At 28.1% G+C, this 22,969-nt stretch overlaps 2 protein-coding genes across 3 annotated transcripts; both read left to right on the top strand.

The window, feature by feature from the left end:
* The first annotated feature begins 10,937 nt into the window (after window positions 1-10,937).
* LOC111299871 (uncharacterized) lies at window positions 10,938-17,352 on the top strand. Of its 2 annotated transcripts, XM_022895367.2 has the most exons (9): window positions 10,938-11,832; window positions 12,782-12,994; window positions 13,103-13,345; window positions 13,912-13,978; window positions 14,085-14,276; window positions 14,427-14,518; window positions 15,551-15,733; window positions 15,849-15,985; window positions 16,603-17,352. In XM_022895367.2, exons 1-9 carry the CDS (start codon window positions 11,338-11,340, stop codon window positions 16,799-16,801), a joined length of 1,821 nt encoding a protein of 606 aa, XP_022751102.2. In that variant the 5' UTR covers window positions 10,938-11,337; the 3' UTR covers window positions 16,802-17,352. The 2 variants fall into 2 exon arrangements, with proteins under 2 accessions (XP_022751102.2, XP_022751105.2); XM_022895370.2 differs by lacking the exon at window positions 14,085-14,276 and having other exon boundaries at window positions 11,113-11,832.
* A 1,326-nt stretch (window positions 17,353-18,678) lies between these two features.
* Window positions 18,679-20,166, top strand: LOC111299872 (histone H3.3). The gene is made up of 5 exons (XM_022895372.2): window positions 18,679-18,749; window positions 19,156-19,229; window positions 19,328-19,404; window positions 19,493-19,583; window positions 19,680-20,166. The coding sequence occupies exons 2-5, from the start codon at window positions 19,158-19,160 to the stop codon at window positions 19,848-19,850; spliced, it is 411 nt and encodes a 136-aa protein (XP_022751107.1). The 5' UTR covers window positions 18,679-18,749; window positions 19,156-19,157; the 3' UTR covers window positions 19,851-20,166.
* Window positions 20,167-22,969: the final 2,803 nt, after the last annotated feature.

Genomic DNA, 22,969 nt, shown 5'->3' with positions numbered 1-22,969 from the left:
AAAATTTCCAGAAAAATTTTTCGCCAAAAATTTCTGAAAATTTTTTCTCACTCCCAGAACACTCCTAAACTTTTCCTAGCTTCCTATACGCCTCTTTTTCTCTCAAATCAGTAGCTTTGCTTACTGTTTTCTCTGTTTTCATTCTGTTCCAGGACGTGCTTTATATAGGGATTGATCAGGAGTTTCTGATCAATCCCAATTCCCCTTTGGACGAGAATTCAATCTTTGAATCCAGTCTGGATTCTTCTGATTGAATTCCCACTCTCAGTGGGATTCTTCAACTTTCAATCCCAGCCTTCCAAAATCAAATAAAATAAAAAGATAGATAATTAGAAAAGATAGGAAAAAAATCAGATAATCAAAAAGGATCAGATAAAATTAACAGATAATTTAAAAAATAAAATAAGATAAACCTAAAAATATATTATAAAAAATAATAATAATAATAATATAATAATAATACATATATAACTATATAAATAAATTACATATAAATATTAACAAAAATAAATAAATAACTAAATAAATCAATATATACATATGTTAGTACATAATAATGATAATAATAAAATAAATAAAACACAAAAGAAGAAAAGAAAAAAATAATAATACAAGAAAAAATTACATCGGGCTTACCCCATTTGGGCCAGGCCCAATTGGTCTGGGCCTGGACCCAATTGGGTGTCTACAATTATGATATTTGAATTTTAAAATTTTTTAATATACTATTTGAATTATAATTTTATTAATTAATCTAATATTTGAAAAATATTTATATGTCGTATGTCATTATTTGAAACTAATTATATTAAAAGTGAGTATCATATTAACTAAAAAACTCATAATTAAAGTATCACAATATAAATTTTTTAAAATTTAAGTATCATATTAAATATTTGATTATAATTTAAAGATCATTTATGGTATTAACTATTTAAAAATTAAACCCAAATTATAATTGGTTTGCACCTACCTCTTTTTGTTGGAATTATTTTCTAACTTAATCAAGTAGTATAGCATCATTGGGAATTAAGAATTTGTGCAAAATAATTAGATTATGGACTTTCACAAATCATAATTTTTCTACCATCCATGCATGATTGATAGAAGTTTCCATTTCGTTAATTTCCCATGAAATGTCATTCTTAAACGATTGATTTGATGATTTATTTTTGTCTATAACACGTCTTTGTAAAGCATTTCTTTCTTCACCTACATTGCTTCAAATTGCTTGCCCGTAAAAATCGAATTAAAACAAATGTTAAAACAATAAAAAAAATACTTTTGAAATTTATTATTTTATTTAAATTAATCTTTAATCTTTAATTTATATTTAAATAAACTCTTAATATAAATTAATTTATTTAAATAAACACGTTGTTAAATATAAATTAAAATATAAAAATTTGTTTGAATACAATAAAAATATAAAACTTATGTAAATAAATTGAAATAGTTTAAATTTTTTTTTAATATTTTAACCTAAAACAAAATCTATTCCATATAAAATCGCTTTGTTACACTTAAGCTAACACTTGGAACACTTAACTTTTGATAAATGCATGTATTTTTTATTCAAATAACAAAGTTTGAATCTCTTTTTCAAATAAAAAATATAATCGTAAGTTAATTACTTTCACTATTACTTATCCTAGAAATTAAAAATTACTAGTATTTAGAATCTTCTATATAAATATATATATATATATATATATTATAATTTGCATTTGAAGGGAAAAAGAATTTGTTTTCTATAAGTAGAAATAAGAGTTTTGCATTTGATATCAATAGCAAACAATTTATAATAAAAAAACCAATATCAAACATGATCACTTTTACTTTTTATTTCTCTATTATAGCAAAATTAAAATGTTCAAAAATGTTTTAAAAATAAAAACAAAAAATATTGTTTTTGATAGAAATATTAACTTTTTTTTCTTATTTGGATATATTATTAGAAATTAATTAACCTAAAACTTGCCAAAAATAATATAGTGTTTTAGTGAAATGCTAAAGCCTTAGTTCCAATGACAATAATTCAATCCCTAATAATCCCATATATAAACTTAACCTAGAACTTTGTTGAACAAAATTTTCTCCAAAACACAAAGTCAATAAAGAATTTATCTTTTTTTTGGATAAATATTTTTTGGATTTATCCAAAGTAAATAAGAACTGTTGCATCAAAATTGTTCTAGCCAATAGAACCAATAAATAAAACAAGATAAAAAAAAAAAATCATGCATAAAAAATAGAGTTATTTAAGCCCAAGCTACACAAGTATGTTATCATTTCCTTTTCACTTATATGATTCTTTTTCATCCATTTGGTCAAAGTTTTTCATCTATTATCACATAGGCATATTTGAACTACCTTCAGCGTATTACTTAATACTTAGTGAAATCTGAACCTAGGATTCCATTAGTGGTTTTTATTATTTAGGCATGAATGTGGAAAAATTTATTACTTAATACTTATTATTTATTGGGTTTTTTTTTTTTTTTTACATAAAAGGTAGCAATATGAGAATAAAAAAAGGAGTTATAGGTATTGAAATTCAAACTTCAAACTTACTAGATATCATCATTTTAAAGTATTTGTATAAATTAATTAAATTAAAATTTATATTATTTTTTATTTATTTTGATTGTTCTTTTCAAAAAAACAAAAAAAAATTAGTGTTTCTTGAGTCATGACTACTTTTCGATGTACTTTGAATGTAATAATATGTCTTTGTCCAATAATCATCTTAATCTACACAAAAGAATCATGTTTTTTCTTTACTTAAAGTTGTCAAATTTTAAATTTTGATAACTAAAATTAAAAACTTAACATTTTACCAACAATTATTGTGAACTTATATCGCCTTTATCATATTTAAATGGAAGTCTAAGAAATTTTTCATATTTTTGTATAATCAATTATGATCTATTCTAAAATTTTATAATTGTGGGATAGCTGGAGTGTAAAAGTAAGAGCAAAATGTGTATTTGATCCGCTAACTTTTTTAGGCTTTACTTTGTAGGAATGATAAAAAATGATGAGAATGAAAATTTTATTAATTTAATGGTTAAAATTTATAACAAGTTTCATACTTTGTAGTTTAATCATGAGGTTAATAAATTTGGATTAATGTTATGAATAACTCATAAATTATAGTAAAATATTTAATGTGATACATAAACTTTAAAAATTTTTAATGTGATATTTGAATTATGAATTTGTTAATTAATATAATATTTAGAGGATTGTTTATCTGTCATGTATCATCATTAGAAACTAGTAACATTAGAGATAAATACTATATTAATTAACAAATTCATAGTTCAGATATTATATTAAAAATTTTTAAAGTTGAAATATTAATTCGAACATTTCATTAAAATTTAAGAGTTATTCGTAATATTAACCTGTAAAATTTTCATTATTACCCTTTCTATTCTTATTACCAAGTACAGCCTTAGTATTTAATAGACTATTGTTTCATTCATTTATATCTCAAACAAACGAAGCTTTTTGCATTTCTAAAGGTTTCCAAGAAAAGCGACATAAAATCGGTGAAGTAAGGAAGACTTCTACCTAATAAAGCAAACGAAAATGACTTCCATTGGAGATTGCCTGAGTAAATAATAAAGCCATGCAAGAGACTTGCAATAAAAGATTGAGCAACTTTTTCGTTCGTGCATGTGATGTAGTTTTGTTTATTTCATAAGTTTTATTGCAATGCAAGAAAACCCAATTAAGGCTTCCAACTATTTTCACACAAGGTATTCAAATTTTGGTTTTAATTATATTAATTGATTGAATGAATTTAATTTAATTAAGTACTTAATTATGAAATTAATTTTGATTGATTTTAAAAAATTTGATTTTTAATTAATTCAATTCAACAATCGAATTAATTAAAATTTTAATCAAAATATAATAAAACCTAAATATAAAACTAAAAATATATAAAATGTGTTATTTTATTTTATAAGTTGTTAGAATTTTTAACTTAATATTTTGATATTTGAATATTTTGTTGAATAATTTTATTTAATTTGTTTCAAATATTAAAAATTAATATATTAATATATAATTTAACTTAAATGTATTTTATTTTTTGATTAATTCAAAAATTAACTTAATTAAATTAGGTTGGTTAAATTCTTAAAGTTAATAAATTCGATTTGATAAACAAAAATAATTTAATTTAATTTAATTTTAAATAATTTGATTCGAAATTAATCTAAATAAATGAATACTTCTACTCCCATAAAATATTCTCAACGAGATCTCCCTTCTACATAGTAGTAATAATAATGGAAGAAAATTGAAATATTAAGCCACAACTCATTCCAGTTTTAAATCTTTATCTAAAATTTTCACTTTCCAAACCATTTCAATTCATTCAATAATAATAAAGGCATCATGTCTCATAAAAAACCCATAAAAATATATATTTCCAACAAATTTGTTGTAAATATCTTTAGGCTCAATAGTTTCCAAAATTGGAAGAAATTTCAGTCTTTCAATGTTCAAAATCATCTGCAAATTTGTGAAAGGTTTCCCATCGATGGTGATAGAAAAAAGAAAAAGTAAGACAAACTTTGCGAGAGTTTGAAAGCATCGTGGATGTTTTGGATTTAGCATGAGGGACATATCAGATTATCAAGCTGTCATCTTCTAACATTTCAGCCTCTTTTTGCCTTTTTATCAAGGTCAACCCTCGGAAAACAAGTACGTTTTGAAGGCATCAAATAATAAAAGAGTGGTTAGCATGTTTGGAAAAGACTTTCTTTCACATTGGATTCACTTAAAATTAATTTTCCAAGCTCTTACTTTCATGATTAGAAAAATGGGTCTCTTGTTCATCTAACTTTTACCTAAAAGTTTGCTACAATTTTGGGATCCAGTGCAACAAGATTATGTGAGTTAGCAAAGTTGTTTTTCACATGATTTTATTATAATTTGCAACAATTGGGTGTTGCAATTTTAATATTACTCTCCCCACAACATAAAAAAAAAAAAAATCAACCAAATGTACCTGATTTTGAAATCATTGCTCCCTTTGGCCCCCACAACCTAAAAATTAACCCCCCCCCCAAAAAAAAAAAAAAACCAAAAATTGCCAAAACTTAAATCATTACAAACCAGGAATAAATTTTAAGAAACAGCCAACAGGAACAACTTAGTTGCATTACTAAATAACTTTTTTTTTTAATATTTAAGATTATTAGAGTTGAATTTTACTCATTGAAATTAAAAACTTAACATTTTATTAACGGATTATGATTGTAGGCTATTAAATAAAAGTTTATAAATAAAAACAATGATTAATTTTCTTTAAGCAGTGCATTTTTAAATGGAATCTGCCGAATAGATAATAAAATTATTAAGTCAATAAAATGGTAATATTAATTAATTATTCACATGATTAAGCAAATGATGCAAAGAACTTAATACAAAAACTATAAATTTCTGTTTGAAGAAAAAAGCTATAAATTTTAGAAATATATATATATATATCTTGCATTTGGCAGTTGGGAAAGGTGGGGGACTCGAATCGTTCAAGATCATGAATGATGAATCCATGATTGCGATGCATTTTTTGACAGTATGAATTTCAAACAAAAATGCAAAATTTGTCCTTAGTGAAAACATTCCTTTTAGTTCTATAAAAATAAAAATAAAAATGCATAGCCACAAGTATAATCCTCTATTACAAAGGGTTTTTTTTAAGGTGTATGTTTTGTTTTGTGTTTTTTTCTTTGTTTATGAAGTGAATAAGTAGAATTTGGAAAATGACATGTTTTGGTGGGCGTTTGGATGCAATTGCACTTTCAATAAGGTGTAATTAAGTTTTAATTACTTTTAATTAAATTTAAATATTAATTTCAATGAGATCCATCAGTATAAATTTTTTATTAAAATTTTTTAATTACAATTATAATAATAATTATTATTATTTTCAATTTTATTGAAATTAATCTTATCGTTCATCCAAATAAATTATTAGTCTCTATTCCCTACGATAAGCTACACAAAATTGAGAATTATATATGTTAAAATGGATATATTTAAGGAGCATAATAAGATAAATTGTCTTTTTTTTTGGGGGGGGGGGTTTGTTGTGAAAAATTAAAAAAATAATAATTAAATTCTCTATGGTTGGCTGTTAGTCACCACCCATTAAAACCAAAAGGGTTGATTTTTATAGACCGCCCTAAATTGACCAATTTTACCGAATTATATATACCTTATTCATAAAAAGCTAACAATTTTACAAAAATTAATTCCTCCTACATATTTATTGTTCATGTAATATTTTATAATATTTTTTATTATATAATCAAACATAAAATTAAAGATTATGATATCATAATTAGAATAATATATAAAAATTATGATACAATATCGTATGTGATTTTCTATTTAATTAATTAATGAGAATACTCTATATATAAATAGTATACTTTTAGATAATATTTTCTTAATCTAGTGAATACAAAATTACTTATTTTTTAGAATTCCTAATAAGATTTGTTTAGAATTTAATATGATAATTTGAAGCTGTTTGAATTTAAATTTTGATATGAAAATCATGACACACAACATAAGAAGGTTATTTTTTGCTTAAAATTTAATAAGCTATGATAGCATCATATGTAAAAAAAGGCTTAAAGCTTCAACAACAATTTCCCATTGGATTAAAATCCAAGTGAATTTGCCAAAATATTCTGTCCTTATTGTTTAATTTGGAGTTACCCTCCAATTGCCATTGGAAATGGAAACTAACCAAAGACAATTCCCATTAAGCATAATTGAACCAAAAAAAAAAGAAAGTAATTTAGTAGGTTAAAATACTAAAAAATTCCTAAATTATTTCAACCTTTTAAAATAACCTTTATATTTTTATTGTATCCAAATATCCTTATTTTTTAATTTGTATCCAAATAAATTTTTATTTTAAATAAAAGATTTATTTATGTTAAAATTTTATTTAGGCACAAATTAAATATTAAAAACTTATTTAGATACATATTAAAAACCAAAAGCTTATTTAAATGTAAATTAAAGGTAAATAACTTATTTAAGCGTAATAAAAGCATAGAAATTTATATAAATAGAGTGATAAAATAAAAAAATATATATTATTTAAATAATTTAGTCCTACTTGTAGTATAATTGAAACACTCACTAAGAATTCAAGGAACCACCTTCACTTAAATTAAATTATTAGTACTATAAAATTTTGATATTACCTCCGCCCCATATTTATTGTTTACATAGATTTTATATAAATTATTTTTATGTTTTACATTTAAATTTAAAATTTTAATTTGTAAGATTAATGTACCATGATTTTTAATGTCAAAAACTACAAAAAATTTATAAAAAAGTACAAAATTAATTATTAAAAAAGAAACATCTCAAAAAATAATAAAATTTAAACAAAAAGACAATGGTTAATAATATTTTTGGCTAATTTTAAATGTTTACTAGGTGGGTGTCCACACGTACCATAGGTAAAAATTATTTTGTTTTGCATTCCTGTTCACCATATTTTTTTAATTTACTTAATTTAAAAAAGTGGAAAAGGCAAAACGTATAAAAAAACCTTAAATGGAAATGACACGTGCATATATAATCGGTCTCTTATACTCACAAAATATATTTTATAAAAAATTAAAAAATATTTTTGTGTGAGACCCACCTAATCCCACTTTTGCAACAAAAAAATTTTATTGAATACATATATATATATAATTAAATAGATAATAAAACATATATATTCATATATACTGTAGGGTGACTTAAAATAAAGTATCATAAATCTATTTTTAATTCGTCATTGATTTCTATAAAAAAATCCACTTGAATTAACTTTATATCAATCTTTTACAGAATTACTCATATTCAATTGAGATGAATAGAAATATATTGGATTTTGCTTGATTTACCATCCTTATCAATTAACTTACTTTATTATAAAATTGATATAATTATAAAAACTAAAATTTTTAAAAAACATGAAAGAAATAAACAATTTAAGGTGTTACATGGGTACCTTTATTGACATGAATTTCTTAAAAAATAGTTAGAAAAAAGAAAAAAAAGAAAGAAACATAAAGTGTTACGTTAACACCTTAAGTAATGATGAAACAAAAATTAAAATGTGTGAAATTTATATAATAGATTGATAGATTAAATCTTAATTATTTATAAATATAATCTTTTTATTAAATTAATATATTAAATAATAATTTAATTAATATAATACATATAAAAAAATAAAAATGAAATAAATAATTTAAGAATAATTATATATATATATATATACACTTAAGATAAGATAAAAAACTTTAAACTCACATTCCATAAAATCCAAACTTTTAAAAAATAAAAACTTTCCAAATTTTTAAAATTCGTACAAATTGGACCAGGGCAAATAAAAACTTACGGGATATAAGTTATTTTATCATTTTTACATTTATTAACTGTATTCTAATAAAATTTATCCTTTTAAAAAAATATAACAAACGACAAAAAAAAAAAAAAGAAAATGAAGGCAAATGAGAATAAAATGTTGATTTATTAAATTAAAATATTTAATAATAATTTTATTAATATAATATATATTTCAATGGTTTAGTTTTTTTGCAAAGTTTAACCTTGAATTTAAAAAAAGTAAAAAAGAAAAAAAATTAAATGACAAAAAAGGAAATAAGTATCAAATTTAGATGTGATGTTAATATATTCGTAATATATTTTTTAAATTATCAAATTAGAAAAAAATAATCAACAATATCAAATTGGGCTCACATTAAAAAAAAGTATAAAAAAATTATTAAATGTTTATAAAGAAAAAGAAATAGGAAAATTTGAAAAAAAAGAAAACAAAAAACTTGAAATGCGGTATACCCTTGGCATCAAGTCATTAAAAATTTAAAATCTTAAAAATATTTATTAAATATATAAAACAATAATTTAAAAAATAAAGCAAACACGTAACTAACCCTTGATGTAAATGGATTCTACCAAAAAAATTAAAATCTTTAAAAAATATTAATAAAAAAAAATGAAGTAAATGACTTAACATACTATATATCTTCAACGTTAAATGAGTTAGAAAAAAAAATTTAAAATTTTAAAAAATATTTATTAAATATATATAAAGGTAATAATAAAAAAACTAAATACATGATGTAGCTTCAATATCAAGTGAGTTTCACACAAAAAATTAATTTGAATATAAAAAAATAAAAATGATAAAAAAATTTTGGTGTAAAGTGGATCTCATTTTAAAATTTTTTAAAATTTTATTAAATATTTAAAAAATCTAAAAAAAATAAAAATGGAAAAATGAGAGCGCATCGTGGCACTCTTTAAGTGAGACGGTGTAATCGTACATGACTAAATTTTAATTATTAGATGTTTGATAATGGAATCGAGACACTGCACAATTGCCGAAGGATTTGCAAAAAATCGAATTTCAATGCAATCCCAATTTTGAAAAATATTTAGTATAATTTTAATAATTCTTCTATTCACTGTTTATGAAATTTAAATTCATGTGAAATCGTCGTCAAATGAGACCGAACTTTGAAATTATTTTTTTGTTATTCAGTTTATGACTTTTTATCTTTGTTGAGGGCGATAAGCTGGGGAATGAGCTGAAAAATAATTGGATCTACAGTAAGGAAAGTATGGTTAGATAACGCTAGGGTTTGATATTTGGAGCGCAACGCGCTTCAACGCTTAAATTAATAAAATATAAAAGATTAGAGTTATAGAAAAAAAAAGTTGCACAGAATAATAGAGGCAGCTAAAGAGAAAAGGTCCAAAATAATATATTTTAATTTTTTTTTATCTTACACATGAGACGTAGGATTGCAACAAGAAGTAAATAAATGATAGTTAATGAAAAATTTATGTAGAGTTTAACAAAGATTTATGTTGGTTGAAAATAAATAATATTTAATAATTTTAGATAAATTAAATTACTGTAAGATCATATGTTAATAAGATATTAGTGAATATAATTTGACGAGTTATTTTTGTAAATAAAAAAACCTAAATAGTCAAGTAATTTTCAAAAATGAAGAGTTTAGATGTCGATCATTCTAGGACAAATGACGTAAGAGTTAAGAATGTGTTAATTTGATGAATATGAAAATTAATCTTGCTTATTAGATAATTAAACATAATAATTTTGTATAATCAACACATTAAAATAAACTAATTCATTTTTATATAGATATATAGATAAATAAAATTATAATTTTCTTACTTAAAATTACTTAAAATTAGGTTTGAATGTCAAAAAGGGATAAATTTATGAAATTGAAGAAACCCATAGGGGAAAGACATTGTGCTCACGTATTAAAGTTGTTGACATAATACTAAAGAGTTGGACTTATATATTTATTAACCTATTACATTTTGCAAAACAAAAATATATAATTTTTACCCAAATAATAATTACGACTATTACCAATAATTATATAATTTATTAATGAAAAGATTCAATCTTAAAAAATTAAATATAAGAATTACATTTTTTTCACGCGTCAACTCTTTAGTGATTGTTATTATTAAATAGATCTTAAGATATTAAAAAATACTATAGGATTTGAAATTTAAACAGCATATTATATTTTAAAAATAAATATATAAATCAATTGCGTTCAATTAAACTCTAATCCCTCTTTCTTCTTTTTGTATAAAAAATTAGAATAAATCTTACGTACACTTCTTATATTTTAAGATTCTTTTCACTTATATTTCTTGCAAATAATTTTTTCATTTATAATTTTATGATTCATTTTCATTGTTAAAAAAAATAACAGCATTAAAAAATAAGAATAAGAATAATTTTATAATTTTATTAAAATTTACTTGATTTTTAATGCAATTACTCTTTTAATAACGAAAATAAATCATAATATTATAAACGAAAAAAAAATTTACAAAGCGTGGAAATGATAAATTACAAGCGGCAATCTAAAAAAATATTTCGGTTTCCTTCATCGTCGCCACAGAAAGAATTGACACGCCCGCCAAATAAGTGAATCAATCAAACCCAACGCCGCAACTGTAATATATAACTGAATTTATAAAATCTCAAAAACCCAAAAAAAAAAAAAGAATATTACTCTGACACCATAAAGCAACCATAGCTCAGCGCAAAAAAGTCCACTCTCTCTCTCTAAACTTCTCTAAAACATTTTCCGATGTCCACCGTAACCGTCGCCAAATCCCCCTAACACGCCGTTAGGTCTGTGAACTCTGGGTTTTTTCCCTTTCTTTTTTTTTTTTTTTTATAAATTACCATTGTTTTCTGTACCGTAAATGGCGGAGGAGAACAACGCCGTTTTCAAGACCTTCCGAGCTCTTGTCGAGAGCGCCGACCATAAATTCGCACGAGTCCGGGACTTCCCGTCATATGGACGAGCACAAGGCCAACACTATTTCCAGAAAGTGTTCAAAGCGTACATGCGGTTGTGGAAGCACCAGCAAGAGCACCGAACTGAGCTTGTCAAATCCGGTCTGAACCGGTGGGAGATAGGCGAGATCGCCAGTCGGATCGGCCAGCTGTATTTCGGCCAGTACATGAGGACCAGCGAGGCTAGGTTTCTGGTCGAAGCGTACGTTTTCTATGAAGCAATTTTGAAGAGGAGGTATTTTGAAGGGTGTAAAGTGAAGGATCTTGGCGTCCGGTTTAAGGAGTTGAGATTTTACGCCCGGTTTTTATTGGTTTCGTTGATTTTGAGCCGGACCCAGATGGTGAAAATTGTCCTTGAAAAGCTTAGAGCTCTTGTTGACGATTGCAAAGCTAATTTCCAGGTAAAAATAAAATTTACATTTTTTTTCCACTGGATGGGAATTGGGGATGGTAGAATGGAACTCTCACCTTACATGTCTTTCTAAGCCTTCTTAGGTTCCAAGTTTATTTTATTGTGCAATTCAAGCTGAATTTTTATTTATTTTTATTTGTTTGTTTTTACTATTGTTGGATATGGTGCCTTTTCAGTTTTGATATGCTTTCTTTGGCTGCTAAGGGGAATTTAAAAAAAATTGTTAATTTTTTTTATCAATGGCTTATGACAGTATGAGGATTGAGGAACCTGGGAAGGATTATTGTTTATGCCAATAAATATTTTCAAATAATAGAACTCAATCTTTTTTTATTCCAAATATATGCAAAAATAGAATTTAGGTAGCTTTACTGAAGAAATATACCTTAAATTTTCATAAAAAGTCTAAATTTTGAGTAAGTGAACCCTTATTTTTTCATTTTCGTATAAGAATTGAAAGATTTTGCATTTCTTAGGCTGAGTTAGATTTTTCTTATGCACTTTTGCCATTGGAAGAAAAATAACTTATTCTTTGCTTGGTAGGAAGGATGGAAAGTGGTAAGGATGGGAAACTTCTTAATCCAATGGTTAAAATTCATAACCACCTTCCTATTTTGTAGCTTCACCATTAGATTAACAAATTTTCCATCCTTACCCCATTCCATCCTCTCTGCCAAGCAAAGCCTTATAGAATAGGTAATCAAGTATTTGAAGTGAAAAATTTTCAGAATATATTTGTTTAAATTGATGAATGTAAATGTATTATTACCTTCCTTTCCATTGTTGTTGAGTACTATGCTGTGCATTAGAGGAGGATGAAGTATTTTACAGTGACAGTTTAGATTTTAGATGGACATATATTTACTCTTGTGGGCTTATTACCCTTATACAAAATGTTAGCAGCTACTGATGGAGGCATATGATTTTTTGTTTTTCAGGAAACAAACTTTAAAGAATGGAAGCTAATAGTGCAAGAAATTGTCCGCTTTATGAATGTTGATACAACTTTTACAATTACAAGTGCTAGGCCATTTCGGTACTGTGCTATGCTTGACTGTCATCCAAATTCTGTTGCCTATATGGCTCGATTCCATGCAAAGAAGGTTCTAAAGTTTCGAGATGCAATCCTGATGAGTTATCATCGGAATGAGGTGAAAGCTATTTTTATTGGTCTGATCATTGATTTTGTGATCGTTCAAGGTTAACTGTGACCTGCAAAGTGAGGTTTTTGTAATCTGTTATTCTGTTTCCAATTACAGGTAAAATTTGCAGAACTTACTTTGGATGCATACAGAATGCTGCAATGTTTGGAATGGGAGCCTAGTGGATCATTTTACCAAAACCATCCAGCTGAACCTAAGGAGAATGGTGTTGCAGTTGATTATTCTGGAGCTTCTGGAGTAATAGATATGAATTTGGCTGCAGACATGACAGATCCAACTTTACCTCCAAATCCTAGGAAAGCTATCCTCTATCGACCGTCTGTAACACATTTGATAGCAGTGAGTTAATAAAGCCCTGTTTATTGAACTTGCTACTGTAAAATTTTTCTGTTATTAGGAGGCAATTATGCTAGTACTGCTTTTTTTAGATTATTTTAGGTGGCTTACCTATTTGCATTTTTAGGCTATCAACGACATAATCTTCTTATGGCTATCATATTTGTTTTCAAACAGAAACAAAACAAAAAGAAAAGAAAAATAGTATGCATGTTCCTTAGGAATTTGACGCCTAATGTTAATTTAATAGTATGCGCCTCAGTTGTCATGGCATATGTTATTTTATTTTAATTTGTTGTCTGTGTAAGCCAGCTTTATTTAATATATTATTATGTTGGACATTGATACTGTTAGATTGTAGGGTACGCATAATATCTACGTAAACCAATAATTAATAATCTGTAATTCAATTAACTTTATCCAAGTTATATGGATCTGGTCATTAACAATTGGTTGCTAGCTTTCTAAAATTGTATATCTTCTCTTTTGTGCTTTATATGTATTTTTACATAATCTTTTGTATGGATATAATCATCACAGCTGATGTTTAACAAATGATGTTTGGGCAGGTTATGGCAACAATTATTGAGGAGCTCCCTCCTGAGAGCGTTATGCTAGTCTATCTATCAGCCTCAGGTAATTTTGCTTCCATGTAATTACCATCTGAGAAGAAAGATTTTTTTCCAAATAATTTGAATGTGTTTTTTCTTCCTAAGTTGTTGACACTGTGTTGAACATGCAGGGAAGCCTGGTCATATTAATGCCTCTCAGTTAGAAACTTCAGTAGGATCTAGGCGAACAACAAAAAACAAGCTTGCTTCTCACAATTCTATAGAACATAATAGCTCTGCACCCGAATCCCACGTTAATGGCAAGAAAGGGTCTAATGACTACTATGATGATTATCTGTGGTTAGGTCCTAAATTGAATGGTGGTAGGTAGCTATAGCCATATTTAATACCATATGCTATCTTTAACTTTTATTCTGAGGGTTTTGTGAACCGAAACTCTTGAATTTATGAGTAATATTAGTTTTATTAGTGTGTTCCAGTTATTCTTAAGTATGATTCTCTGGGATTTGCAGGTTCAAGTAACCTCTATCCTGGTGATATAATTCCTTTCACCCGACGACCTATTTTCTTGATCATCGATAGTGATAACAGCCATGCATTCAAGGCAGGTTTGTCATAACTTGTGTATGCCTTGTCAGAATATGTATATTTACTCTATATAAATGCAGTTTGGGCTAGATTTTGCTGCCATATGCAAAAGGTGACATGTTATAGTATTCTTTGGTGGGGTATTTGGAAGAATTTTGTTCATATTCTTTAACTTTAGAAAGTTTACAACTTCATGTCACTTATTTTCCTCTTCTGTTTCCTATATCTGCTATGATTACCTATGGCATTCGTGATATGGAGTTGAATTAAAAAGATGAAAAAACAATGTGAAGATTTTGAGAGGATATATAAAATCTCCAGATTGACAAGTGATAATTATGAAGTAGATTGCTCTACTACAACTTGCAAATGAAGTTAAATAATTGAAATGCTTTTTGGGGATGAAAATGATGGATAGTCAACTTAACAGAAGGAATGGATTTTATGCTGAGTGATTAAAAAGAGGGAAAAAACAATTTGAAGGTTTGAGAGGATATTTAAAACCTCTAGACTGGTCTGTGATCACGAGGTAGATTGTTCTTGCTGCAAACTGCAAATAATGTCCTTTATGTTGCACTGCCTTCCGGAGATGAAAAAGATGGATAGTAAGTTGGTAACTAAACAGAAGAGATGAATTTTACCCTTTGTATGAAATGTCAATGGATAGGCTTCATTTAATTCTGCTACTTGGTTCCAAGTTTTCATGTATCTTTCCGGAGTAAGAGGTGAACTTACATCTAAAATACTCTTTCAATAATCAAACTGAGATGCAAAAAAATAAAAATTAAATTAATTAAAATTTATGACAGCCTCCTCTGAGAATTAAACCACTGGTAACATGTTTGTTTAGTGCTGGGTGTTAGGTTCTTTTACTGTTTTCGGAAGAGGTGTGGGGTCTTCTAAGATGCAAATAGCTTCATTAAACTTGCAGTTAACTGTGTGTTTGTACTATTTGTGATGGGAGACTTTGCAGTATCTCATCATGCTTTCATCTGAATTCTTATTTATCAATGTAGTTGCTTACACTATAAATTACTGTGAATTTCAGGTCTTGCATGGTGCAGAGAGGGGAGAGAAAGCTGCCTTACTGCTTTCACCAGTGAGACCAATGTTCAAGGACCCATCTAGTGCTGATATTACTCAGAATGGAAGTCAATTTACCTTTTTCTTGACTGCTCCTCTACAAGCATTCTGCCAAATGGTTGGCTTCTCCCTGTCTGATAGTGATATGGTAAGTTGATTTCAAAATATTTTTGAGGGTTTTTTTTTTTTTTTTTTTTATAGTGCATACTTTCTGTGCCAGTTGGTCTTATTACTTTCACTTGCTTCTACTCTTTTATTTTTAGGAAGTTCTAAATAGTGCTGAAAACGTACTTTCCACTGCTTTCTCCAAGTGGGAAGTAATTCTCTGCAAATCACCTGGCCTAGATCTGGTTTGGGCACAAGTTTTATCTGATCCTTTTTTAAGGCGGCTTATTGTTAGGTATTTTATCTTCCTTTCATCTTTATCTCAGTAGCTTTTGTGTGCACAAATATAATTAAATCAATTTTGTTTCATATGGTTTAATGGAAGCATGCTGGGACAAATCATATCGTATGACTGAATGAAATAGTTTTGCTTTTTCTCTTAGGGTTAATGTCATGAATGGTCTTTGAACTATAGTGAAATATTTAATATGGTACTTGAACTTTACAAATCTATGATATTTTACTTGAACTATGAATTTGTTAACTAATATGTTACTCAAGCTAATGTGGATAGCTCAAGTGATGACACTTGGTGGACAAATCTCCCTCTAAGTACCAAATTAGTTAATAGATTTATATTTAAGGTATTACATTAGGTACCACATTAAATATTTTACTGTAATTAAGTAAGCATTTGTATCATTGTCCCTTTCTCTTATAACACCGCATTACACTTGTTGACCCTTGTTTGGGTTGTTTTTAATCATTACTGTTGAGTGGAGGTGGTGGGGAGATGCTGCTAGGGATAGGTGCCTTTTTGAATAAATTGGTGTGCCATCATCTTCTTGTCTTGTCCGACTTGGTTGCTTAGTTGAACAAATGGAATGACTATATCTTGTAACTTTTATCCAGATTCGTATTCTGTCGAGCTGTGCTCTCTGCCTTCTGCCCTCCAGAAGGGAGTGATCAATGTCTTCCTCTATGCCTACCACAACTCCCTAATTCTCTCTCTCCAAAGTCTGATGTTGTGCAGTCTTCTGTCAGCCAGCTTGCAGATCACCTGAAAGTTGCCGACTGCTTTCACTTTGAAAACACAAAAATAGGACCATAGTCAATCAAGTCTGTAATATAAAATTATGGCTTTCCGGTATGAAGTTTCATTCAATATAGATTTAATGTTACAGTAGCTCCTGGAATGTCACCACCAGTTGGCTTTTCTGGGCACTCGAAAGGTATATGATTGCTGTGCGGGGCTCAAGCCAGCATTGTCGAGGGTATTTGATCGAGCATGCTTGCTTCAGCTTCTTATATAGAACTGTGTCAAACTTTATGGCGGTTTGCTACTCTGAAGATGGGTGCTTGATAACTTGCAAGGTGTGTGAACATAGCAGGGTAGAGTCTTTCGGAGCCCATTGATGTAAAGGTTATCGCTGTCATGCATGTCAGATTCTGATTAGTTTTCTTTTCTTTTTTTATGGGTAACTTTGTAAATGAAAAATGAGGTAGGCTGGTGGGATTCATTTTTTTCTTCCCCCTTTGATCAGCTTGATTTACATATATTCTTAAAAAAAAAAAAGTTCATGAAGAGTTAGCATGTAAATTGAATATAGGTAATTGAGGAATCCTTTAAATACATGTAATTATTATAATGCTTTTTTTTTTTATGCAGTTGGACTTACCATTGTCTTCACAATCAATCAAATCAAATCTAAATAATGTCATGATCTGTTTCAGTGAGACCATCCTTATTCTTTTGTGGGACATATAACCATAACGCATAAGTTATTGATACTCGGCTAGAATAACAAAATAAAATTTTGAATTTTGTTACTTTATTTAAATTAAGTTTTTTATTTTTATTGTATTTAAATAAAATTTTAATATTTATTTTGAATTCCAAGAAAATTTTAAAATTTAAATTATATTTAAATAAAATTTTAACTTTTAATTTATATTTAAATAAACATTTAACATAAATTAATTTTGTTTAAAATAAGAATACAAATAAAAAAAAATTATTTGAATATGGTAAAAATATAAGAAATTATTTTTAAAAAAGTGAAATAGTTCATATGTTTTTTAATATTTTATTATTGGTAATTTGATGAGACAAAATATAGATAAAAAACAATAAAATGCTAAACAATCAAATAAAATATAATGGATAAAATCATCAATTACTTTCTACACATTTTCAGCGCACTCCCACTATAGTTTTGATAAGTGAATAATAAATCACATATCACAAAAGAAAAAAAAAAGTAGAAAAGTTTGAGTTTTTTTTTTTTTTTTTTGTATATTTAGTGAATATAAAATTCAAATTTAATTTTTAATCAAAGATATACATGATTAAACTTAAATATATATGATAATTCCTCATGGTAAAGTTAAATTCACACTGTCAATATCACATGAATTTTTGTCCAAGTTAACAAAAAATTTAATTATTTTAATTTTTTATTTAAATAAAAGTTTAATCGGTGTGAATAATAATTTAAAAGACTCAAATGGATGCAATAGTATGTGTAAATATTTTTTTAATAAATGAATTAACCTAAACAATATTAAATCTACTTAAAAATTGATAGTAACTTTTATTACAGTAAGTCTATTTTTTGTAATATTTATTTTAAAAAAGTTAATTTTTAATTTTTATTTTTTAAATATAAAAATAAATAGCAAAAATGACCCGAAACGAAAGATCTGGCCAATTAATGCCGGGTTGACATTCCAAACCCCAACATTAGAGCGAAAAATGCGTTTCGTGTCAACCAATAAGAACAGGCCATTCAAGCATGACGATCCGCGTCTTCACCCTATAAGCTAATCGAAACCGTCCATTTTGGCCGAGAAAACACAACTTGTAACAGTTTTCACCGTCAGATTTCGTACGGAAGAAACACGCCGATAGTAAATCGTATCCGTCCAATCCAGTTTACTTAGCCAATCCGCACCTTCTATAAATACCTCTTAACCGCGGTTCTATTTAAACTTTTAATTTTGTATCCTTTGACGAGTTCAAGCGGTAAACAGAGAAAGGCATCTTCAACAAATTTAAGGTTCGTTACCTTCCCTGATTTTTTTATTTTTTTGATTTAGGGGTTTCATGAATTTGGTTAAAATTTTTCTGTTTGCTTCATGCTTTTGATTTAATGTTAGTTGATTGAGGATATAGGGAAGGTGATTTAGGGTTCGATTAGAATTTGTTTGAATTTGAAATTGGGGTTTTTTGGGGATTGTTGAATTGTTACGACTTTTTGGGTTTTGAATTCGATTCTTCGCTGTCTTAATTTTGATTTTGATGACTTTAGCGTTTTGAACTTGTTTCTTGGAAAATGAAGGTTTATTTGGTAATTGGCTCGAATAATTAGTCGAGATCTGGCTATTCTCCTTTGTGATTGGTTGATCAGAAAATGTAGATAGAAAAATCATTCAATCGTTTGAATTTATTTCATTTCTTTACAGAGATGGCCCGTACCAAGCAAACTGCTCGTAAGTCAACTGGAGGAAAGGCTCCTAGGAAGCAACTCGCTACCAAGGTTACTTTATTTGTTCCTTTTTAAGCATAATGATTTTACTCCATTTCTAGGGTTCTTGTGTCGTTATTAGCTTCTGATCTGTCTCTGTTGCCTATCAGGCTGCCCGTAAGTCTGCCCCGACCACCGGTGGCGTGAAGAAGCCCCACCGTTACCGTCCTGGAACTGTTGCCCTTCGGTTAGTCAATTTACATTCTAATAAATCCGTGTTGTATTGTTAGTTGTTTCATTATGGGTTATTGACTTTATATTTTTTATTTGTGCAGTGAAATTCGTAAGTACCAGAAGAGTACTGAGCTTCTTATCAGGAAATTGCCCTTCCAGAGGCTTGTCCGTGAAATTGCCCAGGACTTCAAGGTTCAGAAAGGGTTTATTTTTTATTGTCTCGTTTGACAATTGATATTTATTTGCTTGATGGTTGATTGCCTGTGTTTTCTGGGGATTTGTTTGCAGACTGATTTGCGTTTCCAGAGCCATGCAGTTTTGGCTCTCCAGGAAGCTGCAGAGGCATACCTTGTTGGTCTTTTCGAAGACACCAATTTGTGTGCCATCCACGCCAAGCGTGTAACAATCATGCCCAAGGACATCCAGCTGGCTCGTAGGATCAGGGGTGAGCGTGCTTAAGTGTCAAGTGTGAAGATCTCACTTATAATGAAGAAATTCTTGTTGGTTTTTAGGGAATGTTGTGTTTTTTCTTTTTCTTTTTTTTTGTTAGGTAGATAAAAGGATAGGTTGATGATAGTGGTAGGATTAATGTGATTTAACGATGAATTAGGGGGGTTATGGTTGTGGTAGTGTCTGATAGTTAATGGATAACTTCTCTAGTCTGGGTATATTCTATTTAAATGTTTGTGTTATGCTCTGCCACCTACTGTAGTGGCTTCGAACATCAATCTGTAATTTGTCAACCTAATCTGGTTTAGTTATATTTGTTCTTAAATTGGTTGTTTTATGGATGGTGGATGAACGAAAACGATAATAAAGGCTTCACTATGGATTGTTGTAAGCGGTTTTCTTCTGGTGACGAATGCTAATTTGGTTCTTTTATATCTAATTTTTGGTAGATTGCTACCCTGTGGATCTGCTTTTGAATATGTACGTGTATATATGGACGTTTGAAAATTGATAGGAATTAGGTGGTCAAGTGTCCCAAAAACTATTCGGATTTTATTTCTGCGGGATCACTCTTGAATTCCCTTGAGAAGTGGGAGACGGCCATGAGTTTTTGACCGAAGGCTAGTCTACGATCAGCACAAATGTGTGCACATGGATGATGGGTGGACACTCGTATGAACTAAGAACCTGTCATGTCGAAAAATTGTATGAACTATGAATGTTCCCTGTCACAGAACTTCATGCCCAGGAGAATTCAGGACATGTTTATTATTTCTTAGATTAATTGATTGTTCCCTACTGTTTAAAAAGGTGCCCGGTAGTTTTTAGATCTATTTCTTGATCCCTTTTGGAGGAAAATGGTGCAAACTAAATCGGCGGTGTTTTTATCCTTTAGAATATAAGGTGATATTATAAATTAAATTAAATTAAATAATATCATATTATTTAATATTTTTATTAAATAATATAATTTATTTATTGATTAAAATTATTTTTTAAAAATTTTATATAATTTAAATTATTAATATAATTTTTGAAGATATAATAAAATATATAAATTTATTTTTATAGATTAAGAATAATTTTTTGAATCAATTTATATTAAGAGACAATAATTTTTTTTTAAACTTTGTTATTTTGAATTAGATATAAATTAAATATAATATAAAATAATTATTATATTATTTTATATATTATTATATGTATCATATATATGACCTTATAATATATAGCTCAATTGAAGAGTTATTTTTACTAATTATTGTATGATGGAATTTTCATATTAGTTAACTTTGTTGCTGCTGTTATACCACTAAAAAATATGCAGTCGTTTAGTAGCATAAAGAAAAAACCGATCTATTATATGATAGATGATTCGAGGAAAAACTATAATAAAGGAAAAAAAAATGCATTGCATCGTGATGATAATGACGATTTTTTAATTCGACAAAAAACATGGAGAAAAGGCAAAAAGATTTTATAAAGGGAAAAGAAAACTGCATTCTGAGCGTACGTTGAATGGAGATTGTGAATGCGAAGAAACGGCTGACATGGTAGATTGCTTTAGACTTTTATCCTTACAAGAGTTAGGACAAAACAAGGAAACAGACAATCCCAGACCAGTGTCCCCACTTTCTTGCACAAACTGAAAAGACCAAAAAAAAAAGAAAAAAGCCTCACGCCAAACCCTACTTAACCAACAATGATTCCAATTTGTCGTCTTTTTTGTTTTCTCTCATGCTTTTTCTTCGCTTTTCCCTCCGATTGGTCTACCGACCCCATCAACTCTACCTTCCTTTACCCATATTTCAATTTCCTTTCCCTTTCAACCGTCATTTCAGTTTCACCCGCCTTTTCCTTTTAATTCCAGCTGAGCAGCTCTTCTCTACTCAAGATGTCCATAAATACAACGTCACGAACCGGGAACCGTCACGGGCCTATAACATTAAAGCTGCCCGCCAACTGTTCGTTAATATGCCACACAACGATGTCGTCTCGTTGAACTCTATCATTACCGGCTACTGGAAAATGGGTGTATCCAATAACCCAACTGACTTTGTGATTTAATTCCTGAAAAGAAATATAGTCTCCTAGTCCTGGAACTCCATGATCGCCGTTTTGTGTCGAAAATGGCTGCGTGGATGAAGCTCTGGAGTATTTTCAAGCAATGCCTGAGAAAAATACAACGTCGTACAATGCGACGATATCTGGGCTTGTGAGATGGGAGAGGGTAAACGAGGTTGGCTTTTCGAAGAAATGGCCAGAAATGATGTGATATCTTATACGGCGATGATTGCATGGGCTTATGAAGATAGGGGAGTTGAGAAGGCGAGAGCTTTGTTTGATGAGATACCGCGTAGGAATGTTGTTTCGTGGACGTTGATGATTAGTAGGTATGATAATTTTCACGTCAACGGTATCAAAGGAAAAATAACATGTATGACAGTGACACTTATAAAACAAAAGAGAAAGGATGACAAAAAAAAAAAGTTTTAGCTTCGTAAGGGAAAAATTATACGTTGAAAATCAAGTAAATCAATGTTGAAAATTACCACAAAAAGAAAGTAATAATATTAGCGTCATCTTAACATAGTTTAAAACTCAACCAACCCTAATATTCTCTCTACTTGTACGTGTCCTAAACATTTAGATAATTATAAAAAATTTTATTGCCATTTTGGTCATTTCTCAATAAAGAATTTGAATGAATTGTGAGCTAAGTTGATTTATATAAATATTTTTAGTAAGTAATATTTAATATATCAAAATTCAAATCTTAGTCCTTATAAATTTTTTTATCTGTGATTTTTAAAAATAAAAATAAAAATTTGGAGTACTTTTAACAAAAAATTTTTATTGAATACTATTTCAGTAAAAAAAAAAAAAGTTGATCTTACAACATGGTAGTGAATCGTTATGTAGCTAATAAATTAAGACCCATGAGGGTGTGTGCGTTTGGTCCAAACAAGCCCATTTGATAGATTAACCGAAAGCCCAAACTACAAAAACTAGACATCACAAAAATCCACGTGTATGAATACATTTTGACTCAGACAGCGTTATAGTCTTCTTTAAAAACAGCTAATTATTCCCCTCTTATATATAAACCCCTACAAAAACCCTAACCG

The sequence above is a fragment of the Durio zibethinus genome, chromosome 18 (assembly GCF_047325235.1).
Source record: "Durio zibethinus cultivar Kanyao isolate XHJ-2024 chromosome 18, ASM4732523v1, whole genome shotgun sequence".
Classification (NCBI taxonomy): domain Eukaryota; kingdom Viridiplantae; phylum Streptophyta; class Magnoliopsida; order Malvales; family Malvaceae; genus Durio; species Durio zibethinus.
This window is presented reverse-complemented; position numbering and strand designations above follow the sequence as displayed.

What these genes read in the sequence shown, in the direction of transcription:
- LOC111299872 (XM_022895372.2), top strand. Translation starts at nt 19,158, where the DNA reads ATGGCCCGTACCAAGCAAACTGCTCGTAAGTCAACTGGAGGAAAGGCT. An exon ending in GGAAGCAACTCGCTACCAAG is followed by an intron (nt 19,230 to 19,327) that starts GTTACTTTATTT and finishes GTTGCCTATCAG; the next exon opens with GCTGCCCGTAAGTCTGCCCC. An exon ending in AAATTGCCCAGGACTTCAAG is followed by an intron (nt 19,584 to 19,679) that starts GTTCAGAAAGGG and finishes ATTTGTTTGCAG; the next exon opens with ACTGATTTGCGTTTCCAGAG.
- LOC111299871 (XM_022895367.2), top strand. Translation starts at nt 11,338, where the DNA reads ATGGCGGAGGAGAACAACGCCGTTTTCAAGACCTTCCGAGCTCTTGTC. An exon ending in CTGTAACACATTTGATAGCA is followed by an intron (nt 13,346 to 13,911) that starts GTGAGTTAATAA and finishes ATGTTTGGGCAG; the next exon opens with GTTATGGCAACAATTATTGA. An exon ending in AGTCTATCTATCAGCCTCAG is followed by an intron (nt 13,979 to 14,084) that starts GTAATTTTGCTT and finishes TTGAACATGCAG; the next exon opens with GGAAGCCTGGTCATATTAAT.